General features: G+C 38.5%; 1 protein-coding gene across 1 annotated transcript; it reads left to right on the top strand.

Moving 5' to 3' along the window:
- The first annotated feature begins 13,147 nt into the window (after positions 1-13,147).
- LOC108044333 (UV excision repair protein RAD23 homolog A) lies at positions 13,148-20,471 on the top strand. Its single transcript, XM_017123324.2, has 5 exons — positions 13,148-13,336; positions 13,448-14,111; positions 19,753-19,847; positions 19,900-20,226; positions 20,283-20,471. The coding sequence occupies exons 1-5, from the start codon at positions 13,271-13,273 to the stop codon at positions 20,391-20,393; spliced, it is 1,263 nt and encodes a 420-aa protein (XP_016978813.1). The 5' UTR covers positions 13,148-13,270; the 3' UTR covers positions 20,394-20,471.
- Positions 20,472-21,728: the final 1,257 nt, after the last annotated feature.

Raw genomic sequence — 21,728 nt, 5'->3', positions numbered from 1 at the left:
ATAGTGAATTTTTTTAAATTTCGTAGTTTTTAGGATTGATAGATCTCCACTCTTTTTGATCATATTCCAGAAATAAATACATCTGTGCAGATAAAAAATTGTTTTGTGTAATTTAAAAATGTTTTTCCTTAAATGTTATTGTTTTTATTATTCAGAACTGATTTATTTTGAAACTAAGGTTGTGACTTTTTTTTAGTTTCGATTTAAATGTAATATATTCTTATGCGAATATATTTTTGGAACGTTCCTATGCCAGCCATAAGAAATAGTCCCTGTGTACTTAATTATTTTAAATTGTTTCTTTGTAATCTTTAAAAATATTATTTGGTATTGATACACCGGTTTTTGCATTGAAATTTCGCGATCCGCTTGTGAAGTCAAATGGAAATGGAATCGTATCTGGGAATGCTGTAAATCGTTTGAAAGGTCTTGGCCCCATCATTTGTTTACATCAGTTTCCGATCTCAAAAATTACAATCGATCGAAAAGGAGTTCACAATTAGGGATGGGGAAAGGGGTTAGTTGTAATTCCGGCTTGGCAGGAACATTTTACAAGCCCGGCAAGAAGAGACCAACGACCTAATGCGGCTGGTCATTCTGGGGAAATACAATTTTTCCAAGATTTGTAACTTCATCTCTTTTGGATTTCTGTGGGCCCTAGAATGCGTATTTATTATTCTACTCGTCTCTACTTCGTCCGCTACATCGGTTACCAACCTTTGCGTAATGCGAAGTTTGTACCCCGGGAAGTTCTCCCGGTAGTACTCTTGTAGAGACTTCAGGAATTTGTTTGCCATTAATTATTAATGGCTTCAAGTATTTCATCAAACAGGTTGGTAAATTTAGTGTGCAGTCAATGGGGACCAAGTGACGCAAGAAGCCCGTGTGTGGGGTTTCGCAAGAGTATTCCAGCCTATTTGGGTCAAAGACAAGTTGATTCCTAAACACGTTAATAGGGGCTTCCACGTCAGGAATTAAGTCCAACGCGTCATGAAGCCCACTGTGAACGGTAGCAACGGAGTCCGTTGTTGACGTTGAGGATATGTCGGCATTGAGGTAGTGTACATTCGGCACGATGCGAGAAAGAGCATCAGCAACCACATTGGATTTGTAAATAAGCTCGCAGTTCTATTCTTCTATGCGCTCTTTTCAGCGTTTCAACTTATCGATTGCATAATGAAAAGGTTAGGGGGTTGGTGATCGGTATAAACTTTAATTGACGCGGCGCCATAGAGATAGGATCGTAAATTATCGAGGTCCCATACTATCGCCAGCATTTCTTTCTCGTTTACTGCGAAGTTTTCAGTTTTGATTAGAGACCGTGAAATATCGGAGATTGGGCCGTCTTTCCCATTCAGAAGGTGACAGGAGAGTAATTTAGTTAAGTTAAGTTAGAGTAAAGTTAGTTAATGCGTTATTTTTATCTCCCCTCCAGCGGATTGAACCGGAAAGGGCTTCGACAAGGGCTTGCATCCCTTGGCTAACTAGGGGCTAATGAAGTTCTTACTCGCGCCAGTGTCTATTAGAAACTGTAGCTTAGTCCCATTTCCTGCCTGCGTCTTGATACTGGTATTTGTTATTATAAGATGAGTAGTTAGATTGGGGCCAAGAGTACTTCTGACGGTAAGGCTGAGAAGATGAAAACTTTTTAGAGTAAGTGACATGATTCATTGAGGCCAGATTCTGCAACTCTAAACAGATTGCGTAGGCCTCTGGCAAATTTTTTGGGCCGCGAATTACTAGTAGCTTAGAGAATTCCCGGGCATTTATTCCTGAGTAAAAGGCTTCCACGGTCTTCGCCCCCTGAGTCATTTGACTCATCTGGTATTCTAGTGTGCGCAGATCTCGCTTATTGGCGTAATGAAGCATTAGGACGCGTTTTTTCTCTTGCCAAACGTCTTCTGCCACGTTGTATGACAGAAGCGTTGTCTTGGCGTTACCCCTAATATTATGCCTAATGCTAACGACTATGGAACGATAGAGAGGTCTTTCTTTTATTATCTCGTAGTCTTTCAGAATGGCTTCCGACCTTCCCATCCAAGAGTGGTAGCCACCAGCTTCGCCCTCAAAGACCTACAGTTTTTTCACACAATCCGGCAACCTAGCAATCTCTTTTAATTCATACTCCGTGCGGGCGGGAGTCAAAGGCTTCGGTTGGGGAGCAACCTCGTTCATTTTTTCCTGAGCCTTCTCTAGGCTCACCACCTTGTCACTAACTTTTTCACATCATCTTTAATATCGGCCATCTGGCCAAGCAACAAGGCCAGAGTAGCCTTAAATTTAATAAGAGCTGCCTTCATTTCGTCCATACTAACAAATCGATTCAAACAGATGGGAGTTTTAACAAGTACAGTGACGACAAAGTTTTTGTTAAATTTTAAATATTACGGTAATTTCTCTCTTACCCGTGCATCGTATAATTCTTTATTTATCTTTCGTTGTATTATCTTCGTGTATTGCGAACGTGAGTGTCGGGTGACTTACAACGTGTAGATTCTAAGGGTAAAAAAATGACTTTAGAGTGATGCAGGTATAATGGGACAGCCGGGAATTCAATTTTTGCGTGTGTGTGTGTTTTTTTTATTTTTTGTTTTGTGGGTTTATTGCAACTTATCATTACATTGTTTTCTTTTTTTCCTTGGCAAATGCTTGAATTTTTTTCGCAATTTCTTTCGATTCCTATTATTTTATCCGGCGTTAGGCACTGTGGGCCGTATCATCCCGTTTTGGTTTATCACCTTCTAAGGTACGGTTGCACAATCAACTTGGCCGCCCTTTCTGTGCTGGTAACACTGAGCGTATCTAGTGAATTACCCACACCACTTTCCACGGTTTATTTTCATACCCTTGCAGAGGGTATTATAATTTCAGTCAAAAATTTGCAACGCATTGAAGGAGACATTAGACACCCTACAAAGTATATATATTCTTGATCAGCATCACCAGGAGAGTCCATTTCTACGCGAACTAGTCCTTCAGTTTTAAAGCTATCTGCTTGAAACTTTCCCAAAAGGTGTCTTTCTATTGCAGGTAGTATATAAGTCGTTACGAGCCGGATCGGATATCATCGAGCTCCCATAGGAACAATCGGAAAACAAAATTCAAAAAAATTCTAACTTTGTTCTTTGGGAATTGGTAATATTTAAATATTATGGAATTACGGTTTTAATTAAATAAAAATCGGACAACAATATTATATAACTGCCATTGAAACGATTGCAAAATGCAGCGCAATTCGCCGCTCGTAAACAAGTTACCGCAGCGGTTATCAAAATAAATTTTTTTATATTTGAAACACCTTATAATCCCCGTGAATTGAAACCACCGCGGCGGTTTGGTCACTTCTTTTGTTTCACGATAACCTTTTGCGCTCGTAAATAAGCTGGGAGCTGGATTTTATAAGGCTATTTTTATTAATCATTTTTTCTATCTTCATTTGGAATCGACTGCGAACATATGTATCTTTTTATCATTTCTTTTTCACCATTTGTTTTTTATCTTCTGTAGGTGTGCACATGTATTCACAAGCATTTCTTCGCTGCAGCGCGCTGTCGAAATATACCCTTTATTTTAAAATTAATTAAAATTATTATTATTATTATTAATTATTAATTATCGATACGCATACAAATTCATAGACCTGACCTTCTTATTCGTTTCTTCTCCTAAAATTTGAATTCAAACTTAGTTGTAGAATCAAAAAGAAGTGATGACTTGTAAACAAACCTGTCGTTGGATTGACCGTCATTATGTTGAAGTGATACCCATAATAATAATCTTCTCCACGACAGAACATCAACGGGTATTGAAGTGCATCATATGACCGATGAGTCTCATAAACTCGCTGCAATTGGCCATCATCCCGACACTTAAGAACAATATCGCGTGATTCCACATTCTCGCCAACAATCACCACTGCGACTTCATTAATAGTGGGAGCATTAAATTGTTTTGCATGGCTTCCAGTGGGCCTTTTGTCAGTGCTGATAATGATTTTGTGGTCGTCAGAATGCATTGTATGCAATGCGGTTTTGAACAATCTGACCAATTCATTACGCTCATGCAGAAGATTTTGCAATTGTTGTATAATTTCACGTTTAGTTGCAGTGAAAATTGCAAAACGCTGATTTAGTTCATCTTCCGAATAACCAATGAAGTAGATCTGAAGGAATTTATGATCTTTGTTTGGTGGTGGTAACAAAGCGCCCGCTCGATGGTGAATTTGCCCTTGAATCTGAATGTTGGGATGCAATTTTGAAAAAAATGAGAGTTGTTCATTTCGATAATAAAGAGACGCTATTACCTTATAACTCGGATTGTAGCTTGGTTGATGAACAACGTCGGTCCAAATGACGTCATTTGAAAGCATCCGTTATATTTTTGTGCAAGCTTTAGGAAACGGTTTGATTTGGCCGAATTTCCATATAGTAGCGAATACAATGGCTTTGGTGGATGAGCCAAAACGGGCAATTTAATTTTGCCACCTGCACAGCATAAGCCGGGGGTTTTCAATCGAAACTTCAGTGCATTGCGATGCTGACATACGACAGACAATGAACCAATAACAACGCAGCTATGATCTTTGAAGGGTGTTTCGGAATTGTATGCGATTCAAGTTTTCATTTGCGGCTGGTCTTCTTCTACTCACATTTTGTCGGGCTTGGGGTTATTACGGACATTCTGAGAATGTATCGCATTGCGTGAACGCCGTCCAAGTCTTGATCTAAAAGGAGGCATTATTTCCAATCAATACTTTGGCAAAGTTTCGTTAACTCGTTTTTAACAGTTTTATATACAACAATGAAGGCATTATTTCCAAAGACTGCTGTTTTAACAGTTTTATGTACAACAATGAATACATCTCTTGAGCCGATAGCGACTTTTCCGGCAGTTTTTCCCAAAATTTTCTTATGTATTAACCTTCTTCTGGCAATTACAAACAACTGAAAAAAAATTTGAGCCAAATCGGCCCAGCCGTTCTCTTGTTTTGCGATGGCGTAAATTTTTTGCACCATTTTTATATATATAGATAAATAAAACTACAAACAGGAATCGAACCTGACGTTACCAGCACCGAAATAACAAATGCCCTAAAAGAAAAGGGCTTTACCGGTAAGAATGTTATTAACATTCTCAAGAAAAACCAAAAGCCGTAACCACTCTTCAAGGTCGAGCTTGAGCCAGACAGCAAATTCTTGGTGAAAAACGAAGTGCACCCGATATAAAAGTTGCAATATCTATTGGACCGTAAAATAACAGTGGAGGAGCCTCATAAACGTAATGGACCAGTGGAATTCACTAATTGCCAGGAGTATGGACACAGTAGCCACAATTCTGTACAATGGTCTGCCAACAAAGAAGACGCAAATATGAAAAAATGTGGAAACTGCGGATGAAAAAAGCACTGCTGCCTCACCAAGGAAGCTCTCAGCTGGCCCCAGGACATCCAAATAACAAAATGGAAACTATGATGCTTACCCTCCAACAAAGCATGATGGAACTTATGTCATTCATGAACACGACTATGCAACCACTTGTTCAAAACCAGAACTTGGTAATACAGTTGCCCGTAAAAATATCAATGTGGAATGGCAATGGGGTCTCACGGCATAAACTAACACAATTCCTTGACGAAAATCTTATAGACGTTATGCTGCTGGTAGAAACGCACCTCACAAGCAACTACAACTTCCAAATTATAGGTTATACATTTTACCGCACAGATCATCTAGATAGAAAAGCCTACGGCGGAAACGGAGTCTTAATCAGAACGCATCAAATACCACCTTCACCAAAGGTTTGCAACAAACTACTTGCAGCCCCCATCTATAAAAAAGGAAACCTTTCAATTGCTGCTGTCTACTGACTGGACTATGTTTCTCCTGGAAGCCCCTGTAACAGGCCAGCAGACCCTTGAAAGCTCCAAGATTGATTTTGCGATGACAAAAAACATGTCTCGCAATTGAATAAGTACCAAAACGCTTTCCGACCTATCTTCAGACCAATCTTCTGTGCTAATAACACTTCTTCAAAGGCATCTTCAAAGCAACACATTAACAGGCAGAAAATGCACACCTGAGGTACATCGAAAAACTCTCGCCAACTAGTAAAAAGAACATCCTATGGAGAGTTCACCAAAATTTAAGTGCTCCGACCGAAACAATTACCCCGATAAGAAACTCTTCAGGAAGCTGGGCACGAAGCGACGGGGACAGAGCTGAAACATTTGCTTTACATCTTCTTCGGAAACTAAACCCAAAAAAGGTTCCCGGTGGTGACTTACTAACCCCAAACTCTTAACTTAATCTAATCTCGACTAGTTCCCAAAGAAGTGGAAAAAATCTATCATCATAATGATACCGAAACCCGGAAAAGACCACACAATGTCATCCCGGCACACCATTTTGGCATCCGAAGAAACCATAGCAGAATACCATCAAAAATACGCTCAGCTTTCAAGCACCGAGAACATTGTAGCGCTATATTCCTCGATGTATCACAAGCCTTTGAACGTGTCTGGCTTCATGGTCTCATGCATAAAATCAAAATGCATTTGCTGATACACACTCACAAGATCCTCAAATCGTATCTCTACAATAGAGTATTTTTAGTGAGATGCAGAACAACAACCTAGGACGAATACATGATTAAAGCTGGTGTTCCACTTTAAGTTCCAATTTAATTAAATTACACACATGAATATCGACCTCAACACCTTGTAAGCCCAACGCAGCAATGCAGCTCCCAGGGAGTCCCGGTCGGCGTCATTTCTTTTATTCGCACCTTTATCGTTCCTTTATCGAGCTTCAAAATGCTAGGTCAGATGAAGAGCAACGGATCAAGTGGTACAGGAGAGACCGGGGCGTCGAATGCGCACCATATTTGAGTGAAACGCCAGTGAAAAACTTGAGTGGAAATCTGCCGCCATTATTGAGTGGAAAAATGGCCACGAATTTGTTCGAGTCTGTCATGCCATCTCTAGATGAACCATTGCTGGCATTATTGAGTGGAAATTCGCCGCCACAATCGAATGGAAATTTGGGAACAAGTCACACTCATCACGAGCTGTACAACGCTAAGCTATTCCACACCATGTTACGTGTCGGCTACAGTGCATCCCGCACTGAATCACGTGCAAGCACTACGGGAACCCCTACGCAACCTTATGCTACCTCTGCAATCGATTGGTTTCTACGGAATAGCTTCGCCGAGCCCGTTTATTGGATGGGCGCCGGGCAGACTGAACGGGGAGCAGCACCTAGAAAATCATACATTAATGGACGAGTTTATCGCCAAGCTACCCCTGAGCAAAAGGTTGGACCAACAACGCCTCTGTAATAGGGTGCCACCCAATGATGAGGCACTTGAGCGAATAACTAAGCGCGTTCGCTAAATTAGTGTGCACTATTACGAGCGGCGACAAAAGGGACCCTAAGCAAAGGGTTTGCACGCCAACACAAACCAGAGGGATCAGAATCAGTCCAGAAGATTCTCAATATGCGAGGGGCAACACACAAGCAAGGACTGCAAGAATTTGCAAGAAAGCATCGAATTTGTTTCTCGCGCCTGGAGAGCGGACACATGTCCAGATTCAGCAAAAGAAACGAGAAGTGCCATATGACTACCTCCTGCATGATGGTGTGGACAACCCTACACAGTCCCGCGGCCGACCATGGACATATGAGAAGAGCGATGGCGGCCGGACAATAAATACAGGCGGTGATCGAAGGAAGGTAGCCGCACTTTAGTCAGATGATCGGACCCCAGGAAGTCCGCTTGTAGCATCGGCAAAGACGCCGGATGCATGGCGCAAGCAGCATGAAGGACGCCAGCCAAGTCAACTTAAGTTGCGTCGAGACGGATGGAGGACACCTACTATTCCTCATTTTGCCCGTGACTCTGTACGGGGAAAATACGCGCTGTTCGATGAATGTTTCTCCGTAACCGTGATCGAAGAAGAGCTCACTCGAGACTTAAACTGAAGGGCGCGAGTGGTTCGGTGTCAGCAAAAGAGTACGCAAAGATGGTCAGCCTCCTGATTAGTGACGTGGGCAGACCAAAATGATTTGTCTAAAATATGTCCCTCATTTCACGCAGCCGCCACAAACTTGGATGGGTGGTTTTTGGACCTGTGAAGAGACAGATAAGTTCACCAATTCAGAGATCGTGCCTCCTAGCCGTCTCACAGAATATGGTCAGCGAATATTTAGAAATAGAGAATTTCGGAGTAAAGCCGCCACCAGCCGCATCTAGTGGCGATGCACGGGCTCTGGGAATACTCTCCTCGACGAGACGATTAGGCGAGTGGGCCAACGATACCAAACTGGATTCCTATAAAAATAAGTGTCAGATGACAACTTGAGCAGCAGGAAGTGGCACCAGTTAACAGTGACAAGATCTGGTACCTGCCTCACTTCGGGGTCGGGAACCCAAATAAGCACGGGAATATCCGTCTAGTCTTCGATGCCGCAGCCAAGGCCCACAACAGTTCAAGTCTCTTCTATTTTCGGGAAGGAGCAGTCTGCGTAGATATACTAAGGAGATGTTTCATCAGATGCTGATAGAGCCGCAGAATACGCCCAGAGGTTCCTGTACGAGATGATGGTGATGACGTTCGGCGCTTGTTCGCCGTGCTCAGCGCATAAACGCTTCAAGATACGCCCAAGCAGATCCTCGCGCGGTACAGGCTATCGATGATTACCACTATGTGGACGACTACGTGGATAATTTCTCAGAGGAAAAAGAAGATAGCTTCTGTATCAACACGAATAAGAAAAATTCACGCTGGTTTCGATTTGTGTCGCTTTTCTTCCAGTGCGGTCAAGGCTTTGAACCCACTAGTATCCAATAAAAATGTTAGAAAATATTAGGCTTGCACTGGCAGCCAGCGACGTATTACTTTAAGTTCAGCGTAAAGTACCATAAGTACGGCAGCGTGATGACTGAGGAACGAGCACCCACCCGATAGGATTATTGAGCTGCTTCCTGGTGAACGTCAAATAATTGCGCGTGAGATTTGTCGGAGAGGAATGCAATGGGATGAGTTGGCCAAAAAGTTTGAGATGTGTTGGCTGGAAATAATTTACATCAGAGATTTCCGGTGCCCGCGCTACTTCTTTGGGAGGGGACGCGTACGGCAACTACAGCTGCGTGTGTTTGTGGACTAGAGCCAATCAGTAGCAATGTGGGCTCCCATTTCGTGTGTTCCAAGACGAAATTTGCCCCGATGAAGACGATGACGATCCCGCGCGTGGGGCTCCAAGCAGCTGTACTCGGAGCTGATGGACACCGTAAGACGAAAGAACGACAAAACCGTTCTATACTGGATAAGCAGCACCCACCGGTGGTGGTACACTGCGGTACAAACAGTTCATTGGAAACCGAGTGGCAGAGATCTTAGATTGTACTGAGGTGGATACCGTCTGGAAAAATGTGATGAAAAAGTTAGAAAAAGTCATCAAACCAGAGAGAACTAAGATGAGCTCGATGATGAGATTCGGTTCTGGAAACGTTGGGTACACGAGTGCATACCAACGCTCGTGCGCAGAGAGAAGTGGTGCGAGCTTTTCAAGCCTAAGCGAATCTCGTCTACATCTGTGACCCGGCCATCCCTCGTCGGGAATGAGGGAAGGGAGTCGTGGAAGAACTATACTATACTATACTAGTTACGATAGAGCGAAGTTAATTATGCGTCCCATCTCCAGATGTTGGATGGCTGTTCTGGATGTGTTGAAGGTGCTTGCTTCACCGGTGTGGGAATGTCGTGAAACGGATTAAAGTAACGCTCATTGTTATTGTAATTTAAATGTAGCGCCTAGTATTTCACTATTTGTTATCAGTATCAGTAATTGTTATCGATGTACGTATGTTAATGAGATTTGTTGTAATCGAAATGAATTGATTTATTCCGATTGGAGAGATCAAAGAGACTGGGAGGCAAGACTTCGGTATGTTAATCTGAAAAAAAAAAATCAAAACTCGGGCTATGAAGTTAATAATAAGTGGACACAATTATAGCGTAATACGCCCTTTCTATAGAGTCCACCCGTTCGAATCGGTTGGTTGATTTGTCAAAAGACAAATGTGAAACTCCGATTCCCACAGAGCACATCCACCATCCAGCACCTTCCAGGAGCAACTCTGAATGCTGCCACACGGATGGAGCAGTAATTAATTAACTATTACAAGTATAAACAGCATTTATTGATTTATCGCCGTCCATTTTCTAAAGTCCCCCGTCATTATTGTTTACGTTTTTGTAGTGAATGTTTTAGTTGTCACTATCAAGAAGCAGAACTCAGAGTTGCACCGAAAAAATATTGCATAACTATCGGAAATAAGAGTCCGTCAAATTTGGATGGGGAACTAACTGGGACATTTTCGGAAGGGCAAAACTCTGTTGTAGAGATACGAATCAAGTATGTTTTGATATTATGCATGCACTCGATCGAAACCTTGAGATACTTGAGATACTTAAAAACATTAATCCTTCCAGTGTGACTGCATTTTCGAGAGTTCATCAGAATTAAGCGTGCTACGGTCGTACTGTCTATCAGCTGGGTTTGTTGACAAGCAGTTAAAATTCATAAATCGTATTTGCTGGAAAGAGCCTTTATGCCCTCTTCCCATAGAGTCCATCCGTCTGAAACGGTTGAGAATTTTGACAAATGTGAAACTCCGATTCCCACAGAGCACATCCACCATCCGATAACAGCTGATATGAACAGCTGTGGCTCATCATTTTAGCCCGTTGCATTTTGAACAACATTTAAAATGAGCACAACAGCGTTATAAATGATACTTGGTAACAGACTGCAAGTAATCTACGCGAACAACCAAATCGAACTAATACGTCTGCAGATTTTTTCCAGCCTGCAGACAAAATTTAAACAGCTATTGCCCAATATTGTCTAAATGGTAACAAATCCAGTTCGTTATATATAAATGTTTGTTTTTTGTTTTATCATAATTTCATATTTTATTTCATTTTAAATGTTCTGCCCCATGTAGTGAGTACGGTATGCGCCTAGGAAAGTGAGCAACACCTAATGCTGCCACACAGATGGAGCAGTAATTAATTAATTATTACATGTATAAGCATGTATTGGCGCCTTCCCTATTCAAAAGTTACCCGCCATTATTTTTTTTTAATTTTCGTAGTGAATGTTCCAATTTCCACTGTCAAGAAGAAGAACTCACAGTTGCACCAAAAAAACATCGCCTAACTATCGCATAAAAAAGTCCGTCAAATTTGGATGGGGAACTAACTGGGAATTCTCGGAACGGCAAAACCTTATGGACCATCCGTTCAAGGGATGGTGGAGTGTGGATGGGGCTCTGTGGGAAGAGGGCATTAAAAGTCTGCCGTACAATTTTGACTTAAGCTTAGTATCCAGATCAACAAACGATTACGCTAGCGTAAAAACTTTAATCTTTCCAGTGTGACCAAAAGTTTGAGAGTTCATCAGATTTAAGCCTGCTACGGTCGTACTGTCAATCAGCTGGGTTTGATGACAAGCAGTTAAAATTCAAATATCGTATTTGCGGGAAAGAGCCTTTAAAAGATATTATCAAATACCTTGGCAAGACAAGTCTGCCGCTGTACAAAGAATTTAAAAAACAATACAATACAAATTTAACAGTTCTTTTTTTTAATTTACTGATAATTATTTGCTAATTTAAAGTTCATAACTGCACTTTTATTGTGTTTTATCGTACATTCTGGACCTAAAAAACATTTTGCTCTGACAAGAGGCACCCCAGATAGTATTAATGTTATTTTGTCCTCACATGTAAACACCTGCAATCGACTTTTGTGAGTTTTTTGAGTTTTTCCCTCCATTTCTTATAATGTTCAGTGAGAAGCGCACGCCAAAAGATTAAATTTTTTAATCTTTTCGCTAGGGTTCACGTTTCCGCAGACTGGCAATGCTATGGAATTTTCTGGTATTTTTTTCGTCGATCAGGAGACCGACGTGAAAAAAAGGCCCGACGAAAAGTGAACGCCAGCTGTTTGCCTCTCGCTCTCTCTCATGACTGGCGTACGGTTTTCGTCGATCAGGATACTAGGCTTTAAGGCTAAAGCCTAGTATCCAGATCGACAAACGATTACGCTAGCGTAAAAACTTTAATCTTTCCAGTGTGACCAAAAGTTTGAGAGTTCATCAGATTTAAGCGTGCAACGGTCGTACTGTCAATCAGCTGGGTTTGTTGACAAGCAGTTAAAATTCAAATATCGTATTTGCCTTTAAAAGATATTATCAAATACCTTGGCAAGACAAGTCTGCCGGTGTACAAAGAAATTGAAAAACAATAAAATTTAAATTTAACAGTTGTTTTTTTAATTTACTGATAATTATTTGCTAATTTAAAGTTCATAACTGCACTTTTATTGTGTTTTATCGTACTTTCTGGACCTAAAAAACATTTTGCTCTTACAAGAGGCACCCCAGATAGTATTAATGTTATTTTGTCCTCACTTGTAAACACCTGCAATCGACTTTTGTGACTTTTTTGAGTTTTTCCCTCCATTTCTTATAATGTTCAGTGAGAAGCGCACGCCAAAAGATTAAATTTTTTAATCTTTTCGCTAGGGTACACCCAAACTTCATTTCCGCAGACTGGCAACGCTATGGAATTTTCTGGTATCAGGAGACCGACGTGAAAAAAAGGGCCGACGAAAAGTGAACGCCAGCTGCTTGTCTCTCGCTCTCTCTCATGACTGGCGTACGGTTTTCGTCGATCTGGATACTAGGCTTTAAGAATCACTTTGCTCTGATAAGAGGCACCCCAAAAGAAAACTCCACCAATCGAATTTTACGTGTTTTGGATTTTTCACTCCATTTTTACAAAATGTTCAGTGAGAAGCGCAAGCCAAAAGATTAAATGTTGTATTCTTTTCGCTAGGGTTCACCCTAGCCTGACGAAAAGTGTACGCCAGCTGTTTGCCTCTCGCTTTCTCTCATGACTGGCGGACAGTTATCGTCGATCTTAGTACTAGGCTTTAGTGGTTGTATAGATCTTACTGCACAGGAAACTACTAAAGGTAGTGTGGAGAGTTATTCATAGGAAACACGGAGCACTGTAAAAAGGCTTTTTAGAAGTACTAGATGAATTTCAGTATATTTTTAGGCTAAGTATATTTCGTTAGTCCAAGTGCGGTCACTCTGATGACAAATCATTTTTGCGCGTACTCAATAAAAACCCAATTAAAAAGTTTACATATGCATATGAACATATAATTAAGTTTGTTTTTAATCTAAAACACACCATGATTATCACAGTAAAAAATCTTCAGCAGCAAACTTTTACCATTGAGTTTGCACCGGAAAAAACGGTACGTGTTATTAAAATATGTATAGATGCACATATACATAAGTAAAAAATTACATATTTGTGCATAAAAATTTTTTGTGACGGCATAATAGAAAGAGAGTATTTTTAAAAGGTTTTGGAACTTAAAAAGAAAATATACGACGAGCGCGGTGCGGAGTATGTTGCCGAAAAGCAAAAGCTTATTTATGCTGGCGTCATATTAACGGACGACCGTACTGTTGGATCATACAATGTTGATGAAAAAAAGTTTATAGTAGTAATGTTGACACGCGACTCATCCAGTTCAAAGACCAATTTAAATCGCTCAAAAGAAACTGACAAATTGACAAGCACCAACTGTTCAAAGGATCCCTTAGCTCCCGAAAAAGTCAACACTACTAACACTTCTCGTACTACGACTACGGAAGAGTTGCCATCAGTTGTACCAAGTGAAACGACAAGTTCAATAAATATATCTGGTAATGACTTAATTGGCGAGTTAGCGAATGCATCTTTACAATCGCGCGCTGAATCTAACTTACTTATGGGTGACGAATACAACCAAACCGTTCTCTCAATGGTGGAAATGGGTTACCCACGGGAACAGGTAGAGCGAGCGATGGCCGCCAGCTATAATAACCCAGAAAGAGCCGTTGAGTATCTCATTAATGGCATACCAGCAGAAGAAGAGACTATCTTTAATGTCGCCGATGAATCATCAAATGCTAGTGTAATCGCTTCCGGACCACAAAATGTTTCTGCACCACATGCCGATCGTCCAGCAGAATTAAGTTCAGGTAAACATACTCTTCTAAATACATACATACACCAATATCTTGTTTTTGCTATATATCTGTTCGTCGTCAATATAGTAGCCGTTGGTGACATTTGGAAACAGAAAGCCCTTACCTTCGCTGATCCAGATAAACTTGGTCAAGTTTCTTATCCATTGATTAGTTTTACTTCGACAAAAAACCAGTAATGTGTAATTTGCAGTACATACGAGAAAACATCTCAAATGTTACCCAAAGAGCTCCCAATGTAACATCATCTCAGTACAAAAGTGCACGATGATGAGTTATAATTACGCGAAAGTCAATAATAAATAAAGTAAAGAAGTAGCAGACCAGGTTGTCTCCCTTGTGGAACGCCAGAGCTAACTCGTAGAAGACTAGAAAAAGTATTTTCAGGGAGACCCTCTTGTGTCCCGTCTTTCAGGTATTTTAAGATCCATCCAGATGGTAAACAGCAATCCCTTACATTTTGATTTGTAGATCCAAATGTAAAGTTATTTAAACATAGAAAGAAACGGTACAATTTTAAAAATAACGAGGACGGAAGCTAACTTCGGCAAGCCGAAGTTTTAATACCCTTGCAGACTTCGCCGAAATTGCTAGAAATGGAAAAGTAGCGAAAGGAGTAAGGTATATTGTATAGGATATAGACGTTCGATCGTCACGCGCTTTTACCCTAATCAAATTATGCATAAAAAAATACGATTTGGAAAGATTCATGTCAATTGCTTATATACTGTGCGAAATATCCTAAAAATCATTAAATTTTAACCGATTTCACCCTATTGTTCCTATAGGAGCTATAGGATATAGACGTCCGATCGCCAAGCGCTTTTACCCTGATTAAGGTATCCATAAAAATATAAGATTTGGAAAGATTTATGTTAATAGCTTTTACACTGCGCGAAATATCTTCCATTCTTGCAAGTTATATCCGATTGTTCCTATGGGAGCTATAGGATATAGACATCCGATTGGGGCGGTTTTCAAACTTGATCTGCGTACACATGTTTTAGGACGACTGTGAAAGTTTCAGATCGCTAGCTTTTAAACTGAGCTCGCAAACGGTATTGAAACAGACGGACAGACGGACATGGCTATATCGAATCCTCTATTGATCGTGATCAAGAATATATATACTTTATGGGGTCGGAAGCGTCTCCTTCACTGCGTTACAAACTTCTGACCAAAATTATAATACCCTCTGCAAGGGTATAAGAACAAAGATTTATATGTAGATAAGTTCATGGTTAAATAGTATCCAGGTTCAAGAATTTTTACTACAAATGAAAAATTAAATTTAAATATTTACTATATCTGAAAGGAATATATTTATAAATAAAAAAAAATAAAATTTTTTTCATTTTTATTTTTTTTTAATTTTTTGATTTTACTATGGGAGCTATATGATATAGTCGTCCGATCCGGCTTGTTCCGACTTATATACTACCTGCAATAGAAATACAACTTTTGGGATAGTTTCAAGAAAATAGCCTGATCAAAAATATATATACTTTATAGGGTCGGAAATTTCTCCTTCACTGCGTTGCATTATAAATAACAACCTTAAATATCCTTTTTATACCCTTCCAGAGGGTATTATAATTTCAGTCAAAAGTTTCGTAGAAATCGAAATATGGTAGATTTGTAACAACTGCAAGGGTATATAAACTTTACCTCCTTTCTTGTTTAGTAATAACGTGGCTAGTGTGCTTTTTGGGCTTTACAATGTGGTCTTTAAATATTGACAAATACACTCAACAAACCGCCATTTGGTTATCTGAAGTTAATTACTCAATGCAAATAACATTACTCTATCAATATCAATATGTTTGGATCTTTTATGACTAGGGATTATTGACAATACTGATAGAGTCTTGATTTTTTTCATTTATGTTAATAGGTATTTCTTTTATGATATTTACACTATTGAACAGGGATTTAAACCACCTTGCGGCTTCGAATAGACTAATGTAGCTTAGAACTAAACATTAAATAAATAGACAGTTTCACTTTTTCTTTCAATTGCGTTTCCACCCAATCGGGATCTAGCCAACTAATATATTTTCATATGTGGTATTCCTTTTAGAAATTCATTTTATGTTTTTGTTTCCTCTTTAAAAATTGTTTTAACTCAGAGAGCTATTATAAATACTATATTTACTGAAGTTATTAGATCCGGCCGATGTTGGAGCCCGCAAATTGCTTTATTTAATTTACAAACTTTCTCACAACTTTACCTTGATGAATTTGTAAATTATATAGAATGGATAATGATAGTATGAATCGAAACCTTGAAATTTGAACTACAGGAGCAAAAGTTTTATCATAATGGACCTGATAATTCCTTGCTTAACCAATCTTGCTTTGTTTATAACTTATTACTTATCAAAAACATTTTTGTTTTTATAACACGGGCTTTTACAGCATCTTCCCAAAACGATTCAGCATATAATATCAGTTTACTTAAAATTATTATGTTTATGTTCCTCATGATAAGATAAATGTGGCTTACTTGATAGTCAGTCGCTTTTTTTTTGGTCAACTTTGATATCCTCATCCGTGCACTTAATGTTATCGGCTATAATTGGATTCTTATAAGATCTAATTTTACAAAATTATTTAAGTTTCCTACATTCCGTACTCTCCCCTTCTTTTCTTTCGTTCAGGAATTTAACTGAACGTTTCTAAATGAAAGTAACAATGATCAAACAATTTCAAAATCATTTTTATCAGTTCTAGAATTAAAATCATAATTCAAAAAAAGGCTCTTGTATGATTTATCATTAAATTTTTATTTGTATTGTGCAGGTATACAGTGTAACCAAATACTTTTGATTGTTATACCCGTTACTCGTAGAGTAAAAGGGTATATTGTATTCGTGCAAAAGTATGTAACAGCTAGAAGGAAGCGTTTCCGACCCAATAAAGTATATACATTCTTGATCAGGGTCACTAGCCGAGTCGATATAGCCATGTCCGTCTGTCTGTCCGTATGAACGCTGAGATCTCGGAAACTATAAAAGCTAGAAGATTGGCATTTTGCATGCAGATTCTAGGAGTTCCTACGCAGCGCAAGTTTGTTTCAAAAAGGTGCCACGCCCCCTTTAACGCCCACAATCGCTTATATACGATTTTAAAAATTTAAATATTTCGGAAAAGTAAAAATGCAGTTTTATGGTGTTTATATATATCTGATAGTCGGGGCACCCGACTATAGCGTTCTCTCTTGTTTTAAATTTAATTGTGCAACATTTCGTATGGTGTCGTTTCTCTTTCTACTTGGAATTCTGTTAACTAGATAATTTAAAGTTAACACAGCTTCACATTAAAAGCTTTTATCTAATTAAAAATTGAACGATTGAGTTGTGTAATGCACTGTGAATAGATAAGTAATTTCTTTCTGAACTTAAGAAGACTTATCGTAACCTTACAAATATGTCCAAACCTCTCATGCCATAATCGATAAATATTTGTATGTTTTACGTTTACTTTATGTGCTTGAAATTCTATAATAATTATGTTGTCGTACAACAGGTACCTCAGGTTTTGGAAAAAAACACATGTTAATTTTGTTTAATTCAATCGACAACTCCGCATCTTGTAAACGTTTTACAAGATCAAGTTTCCGGCCGTCTTAGCAGTATAAGAAATCCTTTAGTGTTGCATCGTGTCTATTGATAAGCTGCACATTGCCTCGTTTGGTAGCATAGTTAAATTATCCTTTTTTGAAAATAACGATCTGTAGTTCCACACTATTCAAAAACTATGATGCATCGTTTATAAGATTATCAGTCAAGAATTAACCCACAATTTTTGATTTGTTTGTTTTAAACATAAATGGAAAACCGTGTTGTGACGTTGCGATTTAAAGTTGTTTATTTTTATACCCTTGCAGAGGGTATTATATTTTCAGTCAAAAGTTTGCAACGCAGTGAAGGAGACATTTCCGAGTAGTCTTTCTATTGCAGGTAGTATATAAGTTGGAACGAGCCGGATCGGGCAACTATATCATATAGCTGACATATAACTGAACGATCGGAAATGCCATAACTTTGGCGTTTTTAAAGTATTGGCCAACCAATATAATTTACAGAATATATCAACTTCGCCCGGGCGGAGCCAAAGTTAGCTTTCCTTTCTTGTTTTCGTTATTAATTTTGTATAATAAATTCTTTTTTATGTGTCTCTTCGATTTATTTTAAAAATGGTTGTTATTATTCGGAACATTTACCTTCAGGTCTCTAAACTAGTGTCATTATTAATATTTAATTGTGGTCTAGCAATCTATTTTTTAAAAATGCTAAATTTCTTTAGTCAGGACTGCTATTGCAGTAGTCACTCCGTCATAGGATGTGGGCGAAGTCAGCAACACATGCGAAACTTATTCATCTCTTCCAATCTTGTACCTTCAGCTGAAAAATCCCTTAATAATTCATCAAAAGCATTGAAATGACTGAATAGTCTTATCGCGCTCTTTAATTTGAACGCGAGAAACCTTTTTCGAACTGCTACCTGCGAATCCAAATTGGTTCGCTTATAAAAGGCTTTCAAATTCTTTAGAATTAGTTGCGCAAAGTGTGACCAGATTTGAGAAAGTTCAATTAGGTGTTATGTATTATATTCAAAATATGTTAAGTCTCATTTCATAAAACTAGTTCGTTAGCGGAAACACTTGCATCTTTCCCTTTCTAATTTATTAAAATAACATAACATTTGTTTGGTTTTCGGTTTATTGACTAAGATTTTTTGTTAATGTTGTGATATGATTCAGAATATAAATATAATGTTAATAATAGTGATGCAGCACATGAATAGGAAATCAATATCAGTTGAACCAAAATCAGTTAAAAACGGCAAGGTTACAGACATGTGTCTGACAGCTAGCATCAAAATAGCTTAATAGTGTAAGAGTAAATTTTAGTAATTTTTGTTGTTACATAAATACTTCTTTATTATTGTATAAATGTATTTCGAAAGTTGCAGTCAATTATAAAAGTATATTAATTTTATGCGATCTTTTAGGATCTGCGATAGCACACGGACAAAATGAACAGTGCGGTGCCAGGTTAAACCCGTCCACTCAAAATCTTTTTATATATATTTCTAAACAAATTATAAATTAACCATAGTTACAAAAAAGAAGAAGTATTTTACAGATTCGCTGCACTGTTTAATTGAAAATATAATTAATTAGATGAATTGATCTGACCGCTGTTCGGATCAGACTCTTGAGCACCTCTCTGTAGTTTTATGAATTAGACCCTTCGCTGCAACAGGAACTACAGATTGTTTGTCGGGTGCTGTCATAAGTATTATGTATTAGACCCTACGCTGCAACGTCAACTACAAATGGTTTGTCAAGTGCTGTTAGACTGAAGCTCGACCTTAAAGAGCGGTAGCGACATCTTATTATACCCTTGCAGAGGTTATAATAATTTTGGTCAGAAGTTTGTAACGCAGTGAAGGAGACGTTTCCGACCCTATATTCTTGATTTTTTATTGGGTTTGTTACATTTTTTTGAAGAAAAACTTTTTTTAAATTGTTTAAATCATTAAAAATGAATTAGTCTTGGTATATTAATATAATTTGATTTTTAATATAGTTAGCAATTAACTTTTGTTTGTTTAATGTTTGTTTCAGATCCCTTTGAGTTTTTACGTAGTCAGCCACAGTTTCTTCAAATGCGCTCTTTAATATATCAAAACCCTCACCTTTTGCATGCAGTTTTGCAGCAGGTGAGTACATAAATAAAAAACAAGGAATAAGGTAACTATTTTTCATAAATAGATTGGGCAGACAAACCCAGCTCTTTTGCAACTTATTTCGGAGAACCAGGATGCGTTTCTTAATATGCTAAATCAACCGATTGAAAACGAAACAGAATCCATTGACACAGTACCACAAGCTTCAATTGCTCGTACACAATCAACTTCTGCACAGATTGAAAGCCTCTTTTCGTCAGAGTTGGAAGGCGCAGTCGCTGCACAAAGATCAACCGCAGGAACGAGTGTGTTGCAGAGAGGCGACAACGCAGAGGAAAACGAAAACTTAGAAACAACATCAGGAGTCTCAACCATTCGACTAAACCCACAAGATCAAGATGCAATAGAACGGGTAATTATAAACGAAATTAGAATGTTAAAAAAATTATAATTATATTTTAACTATAGCTAAAAGCACTTGGATTCCCAGAGGCACTTGTACTGCAGGCGTACTTCGCGTGTGAAAAGGATGAGGAACTAGCAGCTAACTTCTTGCTTTCATCTAGCTTTGATGATTAAGTTGGCCAAATGTAAAAAGTTATACATATACTATATACGGAAATCGTTACAAATAAAATTAGAAGTTCTAAAAGCAAATGTTAAAGGTCGTCAAACGTAAAGAAATAGTATACTGAGTTTTTGTGTTATGAGTGACCTCGGTCTTATTTATTTTTAGTTAATCAAACAAATATTTACGGTTTTTTTTTTTCAATACTCTAATGCCTATACAAACAAAACGTTTTTATTTGGTTCTATTGACTATTTCCCAAAAAATTTAATTCCCGTTCTATGATTTATTTCAAAATGACAAAATAAATCATTTATTAATCAAACAGATGGACCGTTCTTTGTGGCAAAAATAAGGCACTTGTTCTTAAGACTTATTACAATATTGCAATATTAATTAATATTAATATTAAAAAAATTCAACTTATTTTTAATTAAGATAACGGTTTAAGAACTGAAAAAAGTTTAAGCACTTCATAATTTTAAAATTCATCAATCATGTCTTAACGAATTTTGAACCACGATTTGTTTTTCCTTACCATTTTTTTTTATTTATTTTACACATTCTATAAAGTGGAATAAATCGGTTTTCCCTCACCAAGTGTCCACCAAAGCTGTTTTGGATAATCTTTAGTGTTTTCTTAAATAAAATTTTAATTGGAGCAGCCAATCGTGTTCTTACTTACCATATGAAGAATGGCTGCAACCGTACTTGTAATATAATTGGATATTCTCAGAGCACACGTTAAGAGGGAAGCGTGTGGTGTCTCGAAAAGTCCATAAGGACAGAGATCGCTTCCGGAAACGTTAAACCGTGGCTCAACGCGAAATACCAGACTATTCGCCGGAGCCAGACCAAGCAGCTAGATAGGTTGTTGAACCCAGTGTCAGCATCAGTCTACTTGGCAAAGGAGTAAAAGAGCTTTTGAGGCTTTAATTGTGCCCGTCCACAAGTAATCAGTGGAGAGGATTGACCGATCATAGCTCTCGTCAAGCTACCTGTTAAGCACCGAGGGCAGACAGAGAAGATCTGAGGCCGATAATCGAGAGCTGGAGAATATCAGGACTCTCTGACCTTTTAGAGGGATGTCATGTGTACCACCTGCCTGAAGAATCGCTCTATTGAGCTGATCGACGGAGCCCAGCTCATTACCCCATCCGATGTCTCCAGCGACGCAGAAGGTGGTCGAGGATGAGGACGACAAGCTGCTGCCCCAGGAGTGTTAAAGAAGCTCAAAGAAGCTGGGTCAACTAAAATCGAATTTTCGAAAATTGATACCTTAAACGTTTTCCCATGTTTGCCCACTTTTTAATTTTTTGGCTAACCTTTAGTTTTAAAAATATGGA

The sequence above is a fragment of the Drosophila rhopaloa genome, unplaced genomic scaffold (genome assembly GCF_018152115.1).
Source record: "Drosophila rhopaloa isolate 14029-0021.01 unplaced genomic scaffold, ASM1815211v1 contig_203, whole genome shotgun sequence".
Classification (NCBI taxonomy): Eukaryota; Metazoa; Arthropoda; class Insecta; order Diptera; family Drosophilidae; genus Drosophila; species Drosophila rhopaloa.
The sequence above is the reverse complement of the archived record's forward strand: the minus strand, read 5'-3'. Positions and strand labels throughout refer to the sequence as shown.